The 19,246-nt window shown below is 39.5% G+C and overlaps 1 protein-coding gene across 5 annotated transcripts in view; it reads left to right on the forward strand.

Moving 5' to 3' along the window:
- The window catches only part of MFSD6 (major facilitator superfamily domain containing 6), a 28,380-nt gene extending 9,801 nt beyond the window's left edge, over positions 1–18,579 (forward strand). For 2 of the 5 annotated variants that reach the window (XM_065840988.2, XM_065840989.2), the window contains 6 exons: positions 1,045–2,641; positions 7,836–7,933; positions 10,642–10,803; positions 11,360–11,458; positions 13,695–13,975; positions 16,391–18,579. In XM_065840988.2, the coding sequence (XP_065697060.1) occupies positions 1,098–2,641; positions 7,836–7,933; positions 10,642–10,803; positions 11,360–11,458; positions 13,695–13,975; positions 16,391–16,573 (2,367 nt within the window). In that variant the 5' untranslated portion in view covers positions 1,045–1,097 and the 3' untranslated portion in view covers positions 16,574–18,579. Of the gene's footprint in view, positions 1–1,044; positions 2,642–7,835; positions 7,934–10,641; positions 10,804–11,359; positions 11,459–13,694; positions 13,976–16,122; positions 16,175–16,390 lie in introns of all 5 variants that reach the window. The other 3 variants (XM_071811178.1, XM_071811179.1, XM_071811180.1) reach the window with 3 other exon arrangements.
- Positions 18,580–19,246: the final 667 nt, after the last annotated feature.

The raw sequence follows: 19,246 nt of genomic DNA on the forward strand, positions 1-19,246 counted from the left end.
GTTAAATTTACAGATATTAATATAGAAAAGAAAATATATATATATATAATATAGCCCAATGAAATTATTTTGAGCTGATCACCTCCTGGCAGGGCTTTTTTTTACCATTTGAAAACATCTGTTAGCTAGTCTAGCTTCTTAATAGACTGGTTTGTTGTTTTTAAATGTGCAAGCTGGTTGGTGAATTCAAAGTCTTAAGTAGTGGTGAATGTATTTTTAAGTGTCACTTGTCAGTTTCCCAATGTTTTGCTTCTGTGGAGGATAAGTGTGGGCAGCTGCAGTACAATTATCTCCCAATGCATGTTTCTCCACTTGCACAATTGAAGAGACCATTGTAGGGCCTGTACTTTTTATCCGTTCCTGTGCTTCTTTGCTCCCAGGTCTTTGCATTTGAGGTTGTCATCCTAATTTTGAGGGTCCTTTGTTTTAATCGTGAAGCCCCATCCTAATTCCCACCTCTCTTCCCATTCAGCCTAGAAGCTCAAGCCTTCCACCAATTTCTGCTGTGGTTGTGGGGTGCTTAGAAAACCACATTTCAGGAGGAGATCGGTGAACCTTTTGTAGGCCATCATGAGACTTCAGATATAATTTGTTTTTATAATTAAAAAACCAGTTATATATGCAGTTGCATTATTTAATTATGAAAGCATGGCTATCTTTTGGTATAGTAGGGAATACTGGAAATAAAGCAGCCTTGGGGGAGAAAAGGCAACTTGAAAGAAAAGGCTTGTAAATGCTAATACTTAATTGCCACAGTGGTTTTAAAGATATAAATTATTCTCTGTCCTAAACAATAAAGGTGTTTCATTGCACAATATTAAAGCTGCTCTTGGGAGAACTTCACAGAATTGGTCATAAACCACATTTTTATTGATACTACCATGAACCAGTGGTCTAGACAAATGGCCTTCCCCACCCTGATATTGCATTTATTGCTCAGGAATGTCACAAATGAAAAATAAGCTGTCTTTGTCCTTCATGACCGGCATTGCAGGTCTGTTCCCATGTGGTACCTTAACCATGTTATGTTTTATTTGTTCACAGGAGAGCTCTAGTTCCTTGACAGTGCACCAGATATTGGATGCTTGTGGTAAACCATGGCAGCTGATGATAAGGTTGCAATTTTAACAGATGATGAAGAAGAACAGAAGCGAAAGTATGTGCTTGCTGATCCTTTCAATGGCATTTCCAAGGATCAAGACTTGCCCCCCCCTAACGAATCACCTTCAACGGAGACAACCACCGTCCCAGATGAAGAGCTGGATTGGTTAGAAAAGCACTGCGTCAAAATAAACAACGATCTTCTGATCTCGAAGGTCTTCTATTTTTTCTTCTATTCTGCCTATGGCTCTCTCTACCCCTTGCTGCCTGTGTATTACAAGCAACTGGGTATGTCACCCAGTCAGAGTGGACTTCTGGTGGGCATCAGGTACTTCATTGAGTTCTGCAGTGCTCCCTTCTGGGGAGTGGTGGCAGATCGCTTCAAGAAAGGGAAGGTCGTCCTCCTCTTTTCGCTTTTATGCTGGGTTTTATTTAACCTGGGGATTGGATTTGTTAGACCAGCCACTTTACGATGCGTACCAAAGGGCCTTCCCCCAGCACATCCCACCAACGCTAGCAGCCTTTTAACCACGTTTTCACAAAATGCCTCCATGTCTTCTCTGCTAACCACAGTGACTGCTGCATCCCCGAAAGTTCGCAGGAAGAGAGACCTGCTCACTTCCAGTCCAATCGCTTTGGAAACAACAGAGACAGCTAATCCTGAAGTAACATCCTTTTTACCTACGCAGAGCAGTGATGTTGATTTTCTCTTGGAAAACAGCACCCATTTTACATCAAAACCCACCACCACTAGCCCAGTCTCACCAGGGAACATGACTCCAAGTCCCACCCCAGCTGCCATCACCACAAAGCCACTGCCTTCTGACCAAGCTGTGCTTGTTTATGATCAACAAGAAGTAGAAGCCATCTTCCTACTCATTCTGCTGGTTGTCATAATTGGAGAATTTTTCAGTGCTTCCTCTGTTACGATTGTAGACACAGTAACTCTGCAGTACCTCGGCAAACACAGAGACCGGTATGGATTGCAGCGTATGTGGGGGTCTCTGGGCTGGGGGCTGGCCATGCTCTCTGTGGGAATTGGCATTGACTATACCCATACAGAAGTTGTCATTGAAGGTCAAGGATGTAAAGCTCCTGAGTACAAGAACTACAGGATAGTTTTCATCGTTTTTGGTGTTCTGATGACAATGGCGTTAATCGTGGCCACCCAGTTTCGATTTCATTACACGCACTTCAAGCAAGATGAAAATAAGAGAAAAGAGGTAGAAATCTCACAGGTGGACAGAAATGCTTCCAATGAATCCTCTGATAACACTCCTACCAGTATGAGCCAGTCGCAGTCTTTCAGTTTTTGGGACCTCATAAAGCTGCTGTGTAGTATCCAGTACGGCTCTGTGCTCTTCGTGGCGTGGTTTATGGGATTTGGATATGGCTTTGTCTTCACTTTTCTTTACTGGCACCTGGAAGACCTGAATGGCACCACCACTCTCTTTGGAGTTTGTTCTGTGCTCAGCCACGTGTCTGAGCTGACCGCCTACTTCTTCAGCCACAAACTGATTGAATTGGTTGGTCACATCAGGTAAGATGTTAGTGATCATTCAAGAGCTGTACAAAAACTGTTGAATTGCAGGCTTAGCCTTGTGTCACAAAGTGAAATTCAAGCTAAGCCTTTTATTTTAAAATTCTAAATACTGCTCAGTTATGTAGCTTGCCTAATAGAGATTTTATTATTATTTTAGGAGTTGAAAATGCTCTGAAACACTTATTTCGCGTCTGAGTTACATGTTAGTAAGTGCATTATGCCTGGCACTGCAACCTTTTGCAGGTGGTTCCAGAAGACATCCTACTTCACTGATGCAAACCTCTACAAGAGATCTTTACAAATCACCACCCACTCAAGGATTGTCTGCTTTGACATCTAAATACCATTAATTTTACAAGTTGGGTTTTTTTTTTTCATAGGAGTAGCAGTGTTCTGGAAACCTGCTTTAGGCTGCTTCCCTTTGCGGGGCAGTTCTTTGCCCCCACGGTAGCCTGGAAAGGCGTCACTTGCACGCTGAGAGGGGAGGAGGATGAGGTGAAGAAGCGAGATGAGCACCTCATGTGTCTGTGCCCTGGTAATGAGACTGGGGGTGTTGGCAGAATGAGGTTGCAGCCTGGCAGAGCCGCTTTCCAGGTCAGCGCTTTGCTCCCTTCCTTTGGGTCCAACTGTGTGTGTCAGCTGCTGCAGTGAGATAGTTTTTACTTTGTAAAAGTGAAACTCACTACTTCAAGCGTGTTAGTGAATGTCATTTTCCACTAAATTCACAACTGACTTAATTTCCACGTTCTAAACCCCTTCACTACTCTTTAAAAAGAGCTCAAGAGGAAAGATGGGGGAATCTGAGTTAATGAAGTAGTGAAGGTTTTATGTTTACTCAGGTACTCTGCAACTGAATGCAGAGCAATCAGTACTATTAGCGTCACCTCCTCTGCAAATGCCCTGTTCATAATCATGCAGTTATTGAGATGATGCAAGTATTTTTTGAAGCTGTCTGCACTGTTCTTTTTGTGCATTCTGTTGTGTGGTTTTGCTCTTTGTTTTCTTGGTTTGCTTTTATTGGGCTGAATTTTTTGATTTGACCTAGTAAAAATGTTTGAGCTCCTTAGCATGGTAATTTGAGAGATTACTTAAAATATTTTTTTTCTTCCTTTAAACTGAGGATGATCTCTTTACTTTGAGTCAGTCTTTGAATCTGGCAGTAATTAGTGTGAGAAAATGTGACACCTTGCACGCAAAGACTGGAGGAAGGATATGATGATGGAGGAGTACTGAGAACAGATCGCAGTCTCGATAGCTAAAGATAGCTTGGGTATGCTCTTTCAGTGTATATTGTTATAGTAAAAATTCAAGCTTAGGCTGCAACTAAAGGAAGACTGAAAAAGAGAAGAATGTTAGGCTTGTGGATAATATTAAATAGAAGGGGATAGGAGCAATGGCCAGTAAAAAAAAAAAAAAAGATGATGTGCAGGATTAAATCCTCTTTTTTTTTTTTTTTCTTTGCACTACTAAGCCAAGATTGGATCAAGATTAAGTTGTTTAAACACTGGCTCCTATTTGCGTTGAAACATTATTTATACCCTACACCTGGGAAATGCACATTAGTCATAGCTTAATGTTATCTAATGCTTACTTGTATTTAGTCATCACGGTTTATGAGATGTCTCCTTCTGGTTACCTCACTTGTACTTTTTGAACTTTGTATAATGCATGGTTTGTTCAAGAGGAGGCTAGCTTTTTTTTTTTTTTTATAAGGATGTATAGGAGTTCGTAGCTCTTACTCTTTGATAGTTCTGTCAATGTCTGTCTTACAGTACAGTTACTCATTCTCCCATTACTAAGAATCAATAGCCTCCAACTATATAGCCTTCTTGGAGCCATCTTAGCCAGAAGCGTTTGGGATAAATTTTATATCTTGATATATATATATTTATATATTTTTTTTTAATAGCTCAAAATTCCTCGTTTGCCATTTTGGCATAAAAGTAGTTATATGTTTATGGGAATTATGATGGAAGGTCTTGTATGAAATAAGCTGGAAGTCCCTCTTAATCTACAGCTAGCTGTGAATATTTCACAGGGTATTTATTCACAGTTAGAAGGAAGATGACTTGACACCTCTTTTTGGTAAGATGCCTTCAGTGCTGAGGTTGTCTCACCTTCCACTGGCTTGTCACTAATGTTTAAAAAATAAATAAAAAGGATATTTGCACTCTTCTGGGTTGTTAGTCTCCTAGATGTCCAGTCTTTCTGCAGTATTTATTTGGACATTATCATTCAATCTTTTCTTCCTCTCCTAATTTGAAGACAGGCATGAGTACCAGAATTTACAGGATTTACGGGCTCGACACCCTTGTCAGATAGAAGCTCAGTTTTCCTTTTCTAGCCTTGTGAACCTTTCTGTTTCTTCCATTGTATGTGTTTGGTATATAAGATCCTTGCAATGTCTTGAAACCTATGCTATTTTCACAGGGTTTTTTTTTGACTAATACTCAAATTATATTGTCCAAACATTTTAAGCATGACCATACTAAACATATGATGATTATAATGCTCAGTTTCTGGCTGGGTTAGCTTTACTGTTCATGCACATGTGCACTGCATGCGTGCAGATGTTACACATGCTGCCAGCACTTGTAACATTATATATTAGCAGGTCGGTGGATAAATCTGGAGTAATGACAGTGATGTGTTCAGCTAGAAAGCTGCTCTGTGATTGCACAGATTTATGAGGGGTGGGAATATTGCAGATGTTAGAAGGGCATTTTTTGCCTTGCTTCCTCCATCCACCTTCTGAGAGATGACAGAGTGGATTTTCATTTAAAAGTAAACTGAAGAGTTAACAAGGAAATAAGTCCTCAGCAAGTGTGGTGGAGGGCACAAGTTCTCTGAGAGGATATTGTGATAGAAAAGTGTACAAAACTGGCTATCAAATATTTAGACAGCATTGTTGAATGGTGTCCTGTGTAGAAGCACTCACAACTGCCATGGAGTTTAGGAACATGATGTTAATCTCTGAAAATAACCTTGTCCTTGAGGTGAAGCTTGAATGTGTTTGTCTTACCACAATTCCAGTGTGTGAGTTTTTATGCGAAGCAGAGGCTGGTAGTCATGGCTGTAAACAGCTCAGTCTCCCTAACATAAATATAGAGTCAGGGCTTTGAATGTTTAATCTGTAAATTGAATAGGGTGTCTCTGTGGATACTACATGTAGGGTTCATAGAGAACGTCTGTTCACATTATTGATTTAGGTCTGATAAAGAGCCTAAGTGATTGTTACAAACACATTTTTGAAAAGGCTCTGTAAATACACAAAAATTCTCATGTGACGTACCCCTGCAAAAGCATAAATATAGAAATCTTCATAAACTGTAATTTACCTAAAACTCTGTATGTATCCTAACAAATTAAAAGGTAGAACCTGACTTCTGTCTCCTCTTAAACTCTGAATCCAAATCTTTCAGGAAGTGTAACACAGTGGAAAGGCACAAGTAACTGAGCGTGTTAGTGGTGATGGAAAGACTGCAGGAGGAGGCAACCTCTTCATGTTTCTGGTCTGGCTGTGACAGGAAACAGCTGAGATGGGAAGAAAGTTGTTGGTCCACAGTCCAGGTTTTTGCTAGGCAAAAGTGAAATGAAGCTGGCGAGAACTGGCCTGAAACAGAGAGCTGGGCACATCTGTACTGCTGATGGGGAAAACCAAGTATATGTTGAGGCGATTCCTTTGTGTCCTGAAGAGTGTACATCACCTTGGGCCTTACTATCATGATGCATGACACAAAGAGCAAGTTTGTTTTTCTTATTGTAGAATACTGAACGTTTTCATGGCTTTCCATGTTTTATTCAGTGAATGCTTGAGCTTGGCATTTTTTAAAGGCAGCTTAAATTACCTATTCATAGACCTTACATGTATCTGGAAGCAACACAGCTTAGTCTGGTGTGTGATTTGGGGGTGGGGGGGGAGCTTCTTGCAAGCTTACCCAACTTGTTGAAAGTAAAATAGATTTTCTTCTGTAAACCCATGTTGTGAAACACACAGACCTGTATTTATAATTTAGAATGTTTTTTGCTGTCACTGACATGATGAAAATTATGGTAGTGGTATTTTAGCTGTTAACATGTATAATGTATTTGGAAACTTCAAATGTTAACAAGATGCTGCATTTTTATGATTGCATCTCACTCTAGACTTTTCAGTGGCTGTGTACCATTTGATTAAATCTTGATGTGCTTTTGTAGAATAACTAACTAAAATAGCAGCACAGAGAATAATGAGCCCTTTCACAGTGCCTGTGCTTACACCTTGGTTATCAATTGCATTTATTTCACTTGTGCCAAACGAGGGGTCAACCAAGAAGCTGTGTTTGGACAACAAGTAATCCTTGTCTCTGAAAAAAATCTTTAAAGGTTGCAACAGCATCTTTTCTCAAGCTAAACAAGTTTTTTTTTTTTTTTAATTAAGTCTTGGTTTCCGAAGATCCATCAAAAAAAAGAGAAAGATGGCTGGATGAATAAGCACCCTGGAGGTGTAAGCTAAGCTATATATGAAAACTGGAACGGAAAAGTCATCAGGTTAAATGTGCCATGGGAAATGCACTGCACAAATAGTCATTGTGCTTCATTGTTTAAAAACTGTTATATGAGCTCCTTTTCTCTGAGTTCTGAGATGCAGCATCTGGTGCTTTTCAGTTTTATCCTGAGGCATGTTGTTATAAACCATATTGCTTCTGTGGGATGTGTTTTTAGAGCAGTTCTGAGCAATTTGCAGATACTGGGACTATAAACTTATATTAATTAGGGTAAAATTAATTCATCTAATACAAACCGGCACCAGGCTTACATTACAATGGAAGAATGAATCTCTGAATGATTAGAAGGTTTTTTGGAAGGGATGTCAAATGTGCTTAGAAATGGTCTCTCTGAAATACACTGTGTGGAGCATGTCATGGAACTACAGAGCTTAGTTAAAAGCTTAGTGGATCTGCTGTCCCTTTTCTATTTTTTTTTTTTTTCATCAGGATTTTGAAGAGAGTCTCAACTTCAGCCAGGGTTTGAATATTTGTTTGGAGTGGGCAAGAGCAGAGTTTATGGTTGGGCATAGGATGTAATTTGTGTTGAGCAAATGCTTTAGCCTGGCAAACTGTTTGTCCATGTGCAAATAATTTCTGAAACAGTAAGGTATATTATACCAAAAAAATGCAAACTGTCCTGACATCTCTTTTCCTTACTTTAGAGTGCTTTATATTGGTCTTGCCTGTAATACAGCTCGATACATTTACATCTCTTATCTGGAAAACGCCTGGACTGTTCTTCCGATGGAAGTACTTCAAGGTAAGACAATGCAGTTGTGCCCTTCCAGTATAACATCAGGTGCTTGTATTAATATTGTTTTCAAGTGAACTGTCATTAAGTAAAAATCTGGTATTTCTTTTTTTTTTTTTTTAAACTATAAATATCTCAGAAGACCCAGGTTCATAAAACATTCCTCTTTATCTTGGGAAATATTTGACGTCAAAAGGGTGGGTTTGCATTTGATTGTGCACAGTTCTGTGTTTATTCAAACAGAACTGAGTGAGACCAGCACACCCTTTAACTAAACAAAGGGGCAGCAGCATGAGCTGGGTACACACCTACTGCAAATCCTGTTTGGTGGCAAATCTGAACTTCATTTAATATGAGATGTCATGGTTCTTAAAATGATGCCATAAAAAAAAAAAGTCTGGGTCATTATGTCTCTGTTAAAATATTTTGTAGTTTTTTCAGTGGTATTGTTGGATCAATACCTTTAGACTACTTAATTTTTTTTAATGGGTAGAGAAGGATTTCTTTCAATAGCTTTGTGATAACAGAGCTTCTTTAAGATACTTGCTCTTTAATTTAATTAGAAGGACAGAGATGTGCTCTATGAAAAGTTATTTGAGCCCTGTTTTCAAGCTCTGTTGTCAAAGAAGTCTATAAAACCTTCATTGCAACATTAAATTTTTGTAACTTAGATTTTACAACATTTTTTCATGACTTTGTAGCAGGAACCACTTCTCAAAATCAAGAAAAGTCTGAACTATTTTACTTTCTCTTTCTTCAGTATTTGAAGAATACTGAAGTATTTGCGTTTGTGAGAGAATGGTTAATTTAAATGTAGAAATGTTTTCCCTGCCTTCAAAAATAATTGGAGCAAAAAGCTTGGGTCTTTAACTGGCAATAATTAGGATAAAAATCTCTCTTGAAATAAATTTGATGTCCCAAGTCTTAAATATTTGGTTTATATGTAAATGATCCTAAGTTTGCCAAACATTATTATTCTAAGCTTAACACTAGGGTTGTTCCACTTGTTGGAACCATAGTACCCATGGTGAAATGGTGGTTAGTGTGCTTAGCAAATAATGTGAACAACTTATTTTTAAGAATTGCAGTTAGCAGTAATCCAGACCAGACTTCTTATAAAAATGGTTGTAAAAACTGTTCCAAATAGTCACTGTTGTATAAATAATCATAGCTAAAACCACATTAGTAATGTACACATACAAAAAAAAAAAAAGACTGTACCTTTAAAGGCAAGTGTAAAAAGCTAGTCTAAAGGTATGGACTTGTTTTGAGAGGAGCCGAGAACACTGTGTTCTTTCTGGGTTTCCTAGTAAAGGTGGAAACATCCAAGAACCTGTTGGTTAAGTTATGGCCTTTTGTTTTCAAACAAATACACTGGTATTGTGCTTCACGGTTCAAATAATTTCTGATGTGTTTTTGATTTGCCTGGCTTTAAAACTTTACTTACTCTTTAATAGCTGATAAAACTAAGAGGTTTTACATTAATTGATGTCTTACCTAAAACAAAACCACATTTATCTATATTATATTAGCCTTGCTTTGTCATTGGGACAGTTCTTGGTTGCTATTTTCAATGTATGTATGAGTCTGCATTTAAAAAAGTGGATTTTTAGTGAGTTTTAAAACTCTGAGCTTTTTGCATGCAAAAGATGTGAGTTTTGAAGTCCCGAGCTGTAAATGGTAAGGTGAAATATACTTAACCTAATTGGAAGCTTTTTATTTTTCAACAAGGCAATGTCCTGTTACTAAAACCAGCTCTGCAATGTGTAAAGGTCGTCCTTACAAACCCAAAGCTTGAGAAAATTTTATTTAGATTTGGAATGAAATGGAAGTGTTCAATCCGTGGACATCTAACGTGTCTATACCTGAACTGTTTCAGTTCCATACAGTGCTATTTATCACTTTACAACTAAGCAAAATGCAAGTTATTCTGTATGTTACAAAATTACGTGTTTTCTTCTGAGTCTTCAGCTTAAATGCCCAAGTATTCACTGAGTGTCCAGCTGTTCATTAGTAAGTCAAATGTAGAGGACAGAAACATGTTCACTGAGTCATCATCTGTGCCCACATTTGTTTAAAACTGAGGCAGTAGCGCTTAGGCATTGGTAACCTGGGATGACTATTTTTAATACCACTCAAATAAGAAAAAAAATATTCCCACTCAGTCTGAGGGTGGCAAAATAGTTGGGGGTTGTTCAGCATGTGACAAGTTACAGAATGGTTTTGTTTTTCCAGCTTCACCACCATGCCTCTTCCTGTCCTGTTCTTGCCTCTGAAATGACATGGATATCTCCCTGCCTTCATTGTGGCAGCAAGGAAGCTGCTGAGGGGCATTAATTTCCTGCAGCTTATGAAATCAGGACCATATTTCAAAGGCCCTGGGTCATTCTCAAAGGGGCAAGGAATTTGGCAGAGAGACTTCTAAGGTGCTTTATTTAGTCTTCTAGGGACTGCATCTCAAGAAGAGAAGTGAGGACATCTTAGAGGGAGAAAGAGCTATTGATGGACTCTGCAGAAGAAGGAATCATCACATTTCCCTATGGCTTGGTTGCCAGCATCACATTACTAAAAGCTGATTTGTACTTCACAGACATTTCTCAGTGGAGGGTTTTTGTTGTTTTCCTCCAAGGCATGCCCCAGCCCATGAGAGCAGTTGCTCTGATGTTGTGTCAGTAGGCTCTGGACCCCATACTCTTCACCATGTTTTGTCTCTCCAGGTGTGACGCATGCGGCTATCTGGGCAGCTTGTATTTCGTACCTTAGCGCGGCCGTGCCTCCGGAACTGAGAACATCAGCCCAGGGAATCCTGCAAGGTCTCCACTTGGGCCTGGGTAGAGGATGTGGGGCTATGGTTGGAGGCGTTTTGGTCAATTATTTCGGTAAGCACAAACTGAATGTTTAAATTTTATGTATTGACATTCTGGTTTTCCTGAACTATCAACTTTAAACATATTTATGCTTAAGGTATTATTATCATGTTTTAAAGAGTAATACACTTTGAATAAAGCATGGAATCATAGAACTGCTCAGGTTGGGATCTCTAGTCCAGGCCCCTGATCGAAGCAAGGTCAGCACTCAGTTTGGACCAGATTGCTTATGGCTTTACCCTGTCAGCATTACAGATAGATTAAATATGTTATGCCTAGATATTTTTAGTGTTGTGTGAGCAAATCTCCAATCTAATCAGTAAGTAAAATGAATGAATCCTTTGTGAGAGAATAGGTTGATACTACGCAGCCTCTTGATGAACAAATGAGAATCTAATTACTTGGTTAAAAATCCTTTGCAAAGCCTGTTGAAGAAGTGTTGGGCAGGGGCAAATGTAATGAAACAAACTAATAAGAGTCTATATGGGGCAATACATACCCAAGGAGTCCATAATGCTAACTCATATAAGTAGATTATTGGTTAAAAAAAAAAATAATCTCATTACAGGTCCTGCTGCCACATTCAGAGGAATAGGGATGGCTTGTTTAGTGATTCTTCTTCTGTTTGCACTGATCCAGTGGCTGTTGGTTCCCAATGAAGAAGAAGGTAAATATTCACGTCACTGAGACACTACAAAATTAGAACTAGTGAAAAAAGGTATTTCTGAAGCTACTCTCTGCAGCATTAATTTTGTATGTTTGGTGTCTTGATTCAGATTTTGACAAAACAGTTTGTTTTCAAGTGAGGAGTCTTTTCTTGAGCAGTGATAGATATTGAGGTGGTGTGTTCCTGCTGTAAGAATGGCAGCGTTGGGTTCTTGAGTGCTGATAGGAGGAAGGCATAACATGTTTTACTACCTGTATGTCCTCTCAGTTCTGTGAATCCCTTAGGTTAGTTTTAACAGCTACAGTGAGTCATTTCAGTTGTGTCAGTTCTTTAGGGTCTCCTGGACCACTAGACACTCTCATCTTCTACCGGTCTGAGCCGCCTCTGCCGGACGGCTCCAGAGGACACAGACTTGTATAGCTGCCTCAGTTCTGTTCTGGCAGCTGAGAAATCTCCCCTCAGGTGGAACCTGACTTTTTCATCTCCACCTTTATTAACGTAAAGGCTAAGCAGAAAAGGAATACTTGGTGCAAAGTTACGGATTTAGCATAAGTCTTATTCTTAGAAAATCAAAACTGTGGCAAATTCCGAAAAGTCACAAATTTTTGAGCTGCCTTTTGCCTGAATGTTCCTTTCCCATATGAGCTTTGAGTATGAAATGAAAGTTTGTTTTCTTTAGCTGAAATATTAAATTAATTGTCCTTCACTAGTTATCAAGTTGCCTGTACTGGGGTGTTCAAATATTTGTTTTGCTAGAATTTTCTTCACCTCTGTTCAAATGATAATGGCAAAATAAATTGTCCTTCCCTAGTTATCAAGTTGCCTGTACTGAAGTGTTCATTTATTTGTTTTGCTAGTATTTTCTTCACCTCTGTTCAAATGATAATGGCAAAATACCAAAAGGTGAAAAGCATGTTTGCTGCTTCATTTTCCCATCAACTTTTGGTTAATTACACGTGAACCTACAAAATAATAGTTTGTTCTTGGTGGCCTTATTCTATTTAGTTTGTTTCAGAGTTTGGCTTTCATTAAATACACACTGCCCATCTTAAAAGTCTGGATCTTAATTTTAAGCACGGCAGTAATGAGGTTGCTTTGAACAAGACCAGTTGGGTGAGTGAAATTAAGCGTGCAGCCAAGAGTGTGCAGGATTAGTCTCTTCATTTCTTCGCTACTAGAGAACATCCAGCCAGTGCTTAAAATATCCAGTGCTAAGAGTCTGCAAACAAAATATGATTTTATAATTTAAAAAAAAAATCTTTTAAATCAGTAAAATATTTCTACTCCAAAAAAATGTTTTTTCAAAATTTACAGAATGTGTTATTTACAGGCTTGTAGAGAACATACAGTTTTTACTTAAAATATCCAATGGTTTTTAACAATCTGTTTGATTACTTTTCATACATAAATACTCTGGCTCTTCAAGATTGTAAGGCACGTTGTGTTGGGTCATGACAGTCGTTTTGTGGGTGACATTTTAAGACAGTTTGAAAACTATTTCAGATTATCGGAGGACCTTAGGTGTAAAGGTCTGTTGGAAGGATTTATTTCTTTACCTGAACCTCTGTGACAGATATTTTGTCTCCTCCAGTGTCACTCTAACCTTGTTCTTTTCTCACTAACTGCATAACTCCATACTAACTATGGAGGGAATGTTTGTTTCTTAAATAAAAAAAGTGGTGAAGATGTAGAACAACTTCTTTAAGTCATATTTTAGTCAGATTTAGAAATTTTAAGATCAGAAACAGCTGTTTTGGTGATGTAGGCTATGGGACTCCACTGAATTGTTCCTGTTTGAAATTACTATTTAGGGATGAGTATGAGTTATACGCTACAGGCTTTATGCAGGGAAAGAAGTTTGCTGCAAGTCTAAAAGACTTATTTTCAATTTTCATATAACATGAAAATGACTTCTTTTAAATTTCCATGTATTAATAACATGAAAATACGTATTTCTATTAGCCAACTGGGAACCAGTGGGCCGCTTCATACTCATTAGTCCCTCTGGTTTATGCACGCTTCTAAAATCCCTCTCTGCTGTTGCACAACATCAATGTCGTGTTCCCCTAACGAGACGGTGGCCTGTCTGGTTCCTGGCTGTTTGTGCCAGTGCGCTGCCTTCTGTACAGCGATAACCATGTTACAAAAGCCAGAAGCACCTACTGTTCATTGTCTGCTTCACATTCTTTTTTAAGCTTGTTGACTTTGCTGGTAATTATTTTGTTTTAAACTTCAGAAAAGACAATGCTGGCGGAAAGGATCCCAGTGCCTTCCAGTCCTGTTCCCATAGCAACTATTGACCTTGTCCAGCAGCAGTCAGAAGATATCATGCCTCGGACTGAGCCCAGGCTCCCTCTAAAGAAAACTAAACACCAAGAAGAGCAGGAGGATGTGAACAAGCCTGCCTGGGGCATCAGCTCTTCTCCTTGGGTCACCTTAGCTTATGCTGTCTACCAGATAAAAGAGATGGTTAAACTATCCAAAACCAACCCAACTCCTGAGAATCAGCCTTTGCAGGTAATCTTCTAATGTACAGGGAGTTCTTCTGTGTTTGTTAGATGCTTGAAAACCTCTATAGCTGTGTAAATCTGTTTGTACCTGGCAGGTATTCTCTGTCAGCTTGTAATAAATTTGGAGATGTGACACAGTAGTTGAAATACTGCATGAAATAGAGTTGTTTCCTATGTGTAGTACAGCAGGAAAAGCTTTTTTTTTTGGCAAGTGTTGTCTTCCTGAAGATGGGAAGAGAGGGAGAGACCTAGAAAGAGATTCTTTCATGGGCTTGGATATACTTGAATTCCCCTTAAGTTTACATTTGTTTTCATATTAGTTGGAATGTGCGGGATACGCATTTTGAAAAATTTACCGGGTCATAATTGAAAATGCACGGCTGCTTAACAGAGTGTAAAATTATTTTTATTTGGTTTTGCTTCCTTGGGTGACCCTGTCAAACATCTACATGGTTGTGAAAATCAGTGTTCCAGACACTTCCTGATGGGACACAGAGACTTCTGCTCAAATAAAGTTAATATCTTTTTTTTATTTGGAGCTACACCAGATAAGAGCCATTCTGTGACTTAAAATGTGTGATTGCTCATGTTTGCTTTACACCATTTCCCTTCTGTCCAGTCTCCTCCCAAAAAACTTTTTAATACCTTTATCAGTGGTTGGATGGGCTTGGATCTTGAGCTTTCTTCTAATGCTTCGGACATGCCTCTCAGAATGGAGCTGAAACGCTGCTTAAGCAAAGTAGGGAAATGCTGTCAGCGCAAGTTTTAGGAGAGGATGGTTAATGTTAAAATGGCTGTGTTTACCTGTCTGGAAGGAGTGGGTGAGGTTCCTTTTTATGCACCCAGTAGGTGTAAACACAGAAATGCTTTTTCCACAAGGGCTGTCTTTAGAAAAGGGTAATTTGGGATGTGTTTGTGAATCAGCAGGGCGTGTAGGATTTTCACCTGGTCAGCAATCTCCTGCCTTTCTTATGTCTTTATTATTGAAAATGTATTACAGGCATGTCTGCTTTAGGTTCGTTGGGTATTTTGTTCATCTTCTCAGAGTCAAAGAATGTGGGTTTTTTTATAGTGACATTGAAGATATCACAGGGTCTTTGACATCAAAGCAATTTGTCCAGACAAACTGCTGTTTCCTGTTGGTAAATGTCCTCAGGGTCTTGGTTAGTGTAAGCTTTCCTCTTTTAAACTGGAGAAAAGCAGCTGCACAAAACTTGGGCCATGAACATGGCAAGAAAATAATGTTTTGCAAGGTGTCAGAGAGTGACTTGTCCAGTACTGCTCAACACAACCCAGCTGCTTCACTGAGAATTGTGAAGAGGCCAGAAAGGCTTTTGTGCCTGTTCTCTATAGCACATGGTCTCTTCATTATTCTTTCCTTCCCACAAAAATACAGCTCTGACGTAAAAGTAGTTCTTGTTGACATGCCCAAATACAGTGCACCCCATTGCAGTATTTTGTTCTTCATCTGCGTTCTAAAAAATCTCTTATCCTTGTTTCAGTGCCCCAAAAGGACAAATCTGCTCCAAAGCATTTCATGTTTTGTGCTCAGTCATTTATTTTAGGCTGGTGATATTAAAATACTGAAATTAGAAGAAGGCTACCCAGCTCTCTTACTTAATTTGTTAAATGTTATAGCCTCCTTCAAATGAAAATAGATCATTTGGAAGGAGGGTCAGTGCACAGAAAATTGAATTAGTGACAAAAATTATTCCTTCTTATTAAGATTTTTGCTTGATTTTGCTACTGCTTGCTTATACTCCTTCAAGCAAAGGACATACTTGCAATATTCTCTGTTATTCAATGAAAACAAAGAGTCCTAGAGAGTGTGTCATCTTCCGATGGGGACTATATTAGTGTGAAGGTTTGCTGTTTCAGCCTTGGGAATGGAACTGGTGTTTACATGTGCTCTTATATTCCTTAGTAAGGCCTGTTTGAGAAGATTGGATGGAATCACACATCAGTACTCCAGAAGTTCTGCCATTCAGGAAGTCTGAGCAGTATCTTGGGGAGGGAGGGAACTTTTGAGGAAATCTATATTTAAGGAGCATGAAAAGAAATGTTATAGAATTGTTTGGTCGAAAGAATTATCTTGCCTGAACTCTTTGAAGTCCAGTTAATCGTGTTTTTTTTTTTCCCTTGAAACACAACAAGTTTGTTTTTTGCATGCTTCTTGGGAAAGTGCAGTTAGGAAAAGAGATGGAAGGTAAGCTCCTGTCTGCTTGCTCTTAGTGTCATCTGGATTTAAATGTACTACTTTTGCTTTGCTTGTTTAAGCTTGATTTGTTACGTTGCGGGCATTCCAAGTAAATGCTTTGTGAATTTCCAGAAGTGCCTGAATGCATCTGGGGGTAACCACTGGGGACAGAGTCCTGAGCATTTGTACTTACGCTTTGCATGCAATCCTTTCCCCTCTCTTTAGAAAATCAATGAGGATTGCAGTGCTTCATCAGCCAGCTCAGCAACACAGCCCCAAAATCCGACCAATTCTGGGCAGTCCAGAAATTGTTCAGCACCAACACCTACAGCACCATCAGATTCTCAAGCAGGTGGTGACCGCGTTGTGTCGGATCATGCTGCTCAGCCTGCTGCTGTCGGCCCCTGAGATGCGCTCATCTTATCAAATCCAGTGCATGGAATTCTGCTTCTCACCTGGGAAACGCTGGACTAGGAGCTCAAAAGTAGGACTGCCTTCATCTTAATGATCATAATGTGCAAGCTTTTAACTATATAGAGAATACTCATATGACTACACAGAGCAACATGAGCAGGGAAGCCAGCAGTTCGCAATTCTTGAGGGAAGTGATGGATCTAACTGCAGGAAGAATTCTTGGCTGCTTCACTAAAGCTGAGTCAAGTGCTGTGAGATTTCTCTGCAATCTGTAGAAAAAGGGAGTTCACTCCTTACTTGTTGAGGCACAGAGTGTCTGACTGGATTGGATCATCTTCTTTGAATTTGTTCCCAAGACAAAATGAAAAGACTTTTTAGGAGAGAAGCTGAGTTTCCCTGCATAGCCTATTAGAAAATATCAGATTCAATAAATATAGGAAGAGCATGAAACTGTCTCTGTAAGATTTCTCAGAAATGGAGTAGCTTTAGGAAGCGTATCTTCATATGATGGTGATGGATTAAGTAAAACACACACATATTCAAAGAATATGTTTTTGAAGCTAATGTTATCTTGTTTGAGATAAAGGTTTAGTTCTGCAAAACAAAGGTTTTTGAACTGACGTTTTAATGAAACAAAAAAGCTGCAGGAAGGCTTCTGAAGAACTTACACCTCTGTGCTTGCAGCCCTTCACTTGGGCAAAGGTTGTGTGCGTTTGGGTCATTTTAGGCTTGATGTTGTATTGAGACAAGAATCTTTGATCGAGATTGCACGACCTGAGATTGATCAGGGGTTTCAGTGGACACACTGTCTTTTTTTATTTCATCATCTATACAATGTTTTATTTAATGCAGTGTAGTTACTGTGGTTATTTATTAAGAAAACAGTAAGCTTTAAGTGCCTAGGGACGGTGGGGGGGTAGGGAGGAACTGCCTAAAAATGATCTGGATTATATGGGGCAAAGTTGTTGATGCAGAAATTAAATAGAGTGAGAGATTCTCAGGAGGAAGCAAATGTAAAACTAAATTGCAGTATGTTTAGGAAATTACTTTGCCCAATGTCAAGACACTGGAAGACTTTGGATTGTTTTGTTATGCTTTTCAATATTAACTGTAGCCAGCTCGCTGGTTGGTACGTAGTGAAAATTGCTGCTGGAGGGAAATCCTTGGGCTCAGGGAGGAGTTGGCGGGGTTTAATCAGGACAGTGTTTTGGCCCATTTGTTGATACTAACAGCTTGTTCCTGCGAGGTTCTGAGCACTCAGCTTCTGCAGGACTGAGTCACTATAGCTCAGCCCTCCTTGAAATCAGATGTCCATGATGTATCAGGCCTTTGGGGACGGTGTGTGCTGTGGGACTCTGCGGTGATCCAGAGGCACGACTAATAGAAACGCAGGGTTGGGGAGAGGAAGATGGAGCTGAGTAGGGAAGGGGATGCGCGGTGTTACCCCCTTGGACATCCAGTCAGCTTGATGAAGGGCTGTCCGGTAGCCGTGCTTTAGCTGTGCTTTTAGAACAACCTGTGTCCTGGGGGTGTCTGGGACCAACACCATAGACAAGAAAAAGAAACATTGAAGACTAGCCACTAGTTACTTTTTTTGCACTTGAACTTAAATGTACTGTACTCACGTAAATCCTCATGACTTGTCTAAGTGTCCTTTAAAATCAGAAAAGTATTTATTGTCTGTTTGTATAACTTGGGGGAGAACTAAAGATGGAACAGGTGATGGGACAGTAGGATGCTAAAAACCATCTTGAGGCAAACTGATAATTTGTTGAGTTCATGCTGTACAGTGTTACCTCTGCTGCTGCCGCATAGCACCTGGATTGTGAGGCAAAGAGCTTGTACACTCTGTTTACACTTCAGAATTGTGTATTTCAAATGCCTGCTCTTTTGAGAATTGTATAGTCATTCTATGTTGCAAAAGGAACATGTACACCTGGGGTTTGATATTTGTGAAACTGTAAAAACTGTGGTAAGAAATATAAAATATCCATAATGTATTTAATAGTATCAGTCTGAACTTTTATTACGTTTGCTCATATTGTGGTGCCAGCAGTGAACATCATGACCTAAACTGAAAATAATTCCATGATAATGACCTTTTGCTAGGTTCACTGGAGGACAGTCAACTTAGAGCCCAGGAACTACTCTTGCACAGCATTAACACCTGTTTTGTGATAAAAATCTTTCTGCAGGCACAAACTCCCTTCTGTGTGATGAGGGAATGGAAGGGATGCGCACCGATGTGCGTCACGTACAGGGTGACACAGAAGTGTGCAGGACATGGTGATTGACACTCAAAATGGGGTTGTTTGTCCCCTAGCAGTTTCGAGATAGAGGCTGCTAAGTGCAGGTCATGGCAGCTTGTCTGATGAAGGAAATACATTTGCACTATTGCACCTGCCCTATACAGTGGCACATTTGTCTAGAATTTATCTTTGGTGTAGGACAGTCTAATTTTTACTATTTCAGCTGTTTAACCTGTACACATACAAAAGCAATGACAGGGAGGGATCTGTAGCTTTGGTTTGTTGTGTGTAACTGCCAGATCTCACTGGTCACCTTCAGAATTTGGCTTCGTGGTGGTTTGGATCTGTCACGTGTGGAGAATGGGCATGGCATGTTCCTTCAGGGATAGGCATTTGAGGTAGAGGGGACACTCCATTT

This window comes from Patagioenas fasciata, chromosome 7 (assembly GCF_037038585.1).
Source record: "Patagioenas fasciata isolate bPatFas1 chromosome 7, bPatFas1.hap1, whole genome shotgun sequence".
Classification (NCBI taxonomy): domain Eukaryota; kingdom Metazoa; phylum Chordata; class Aves; order Columbiformes; family Columbidae; genus Patagioenas; species Patagioenas fasciata.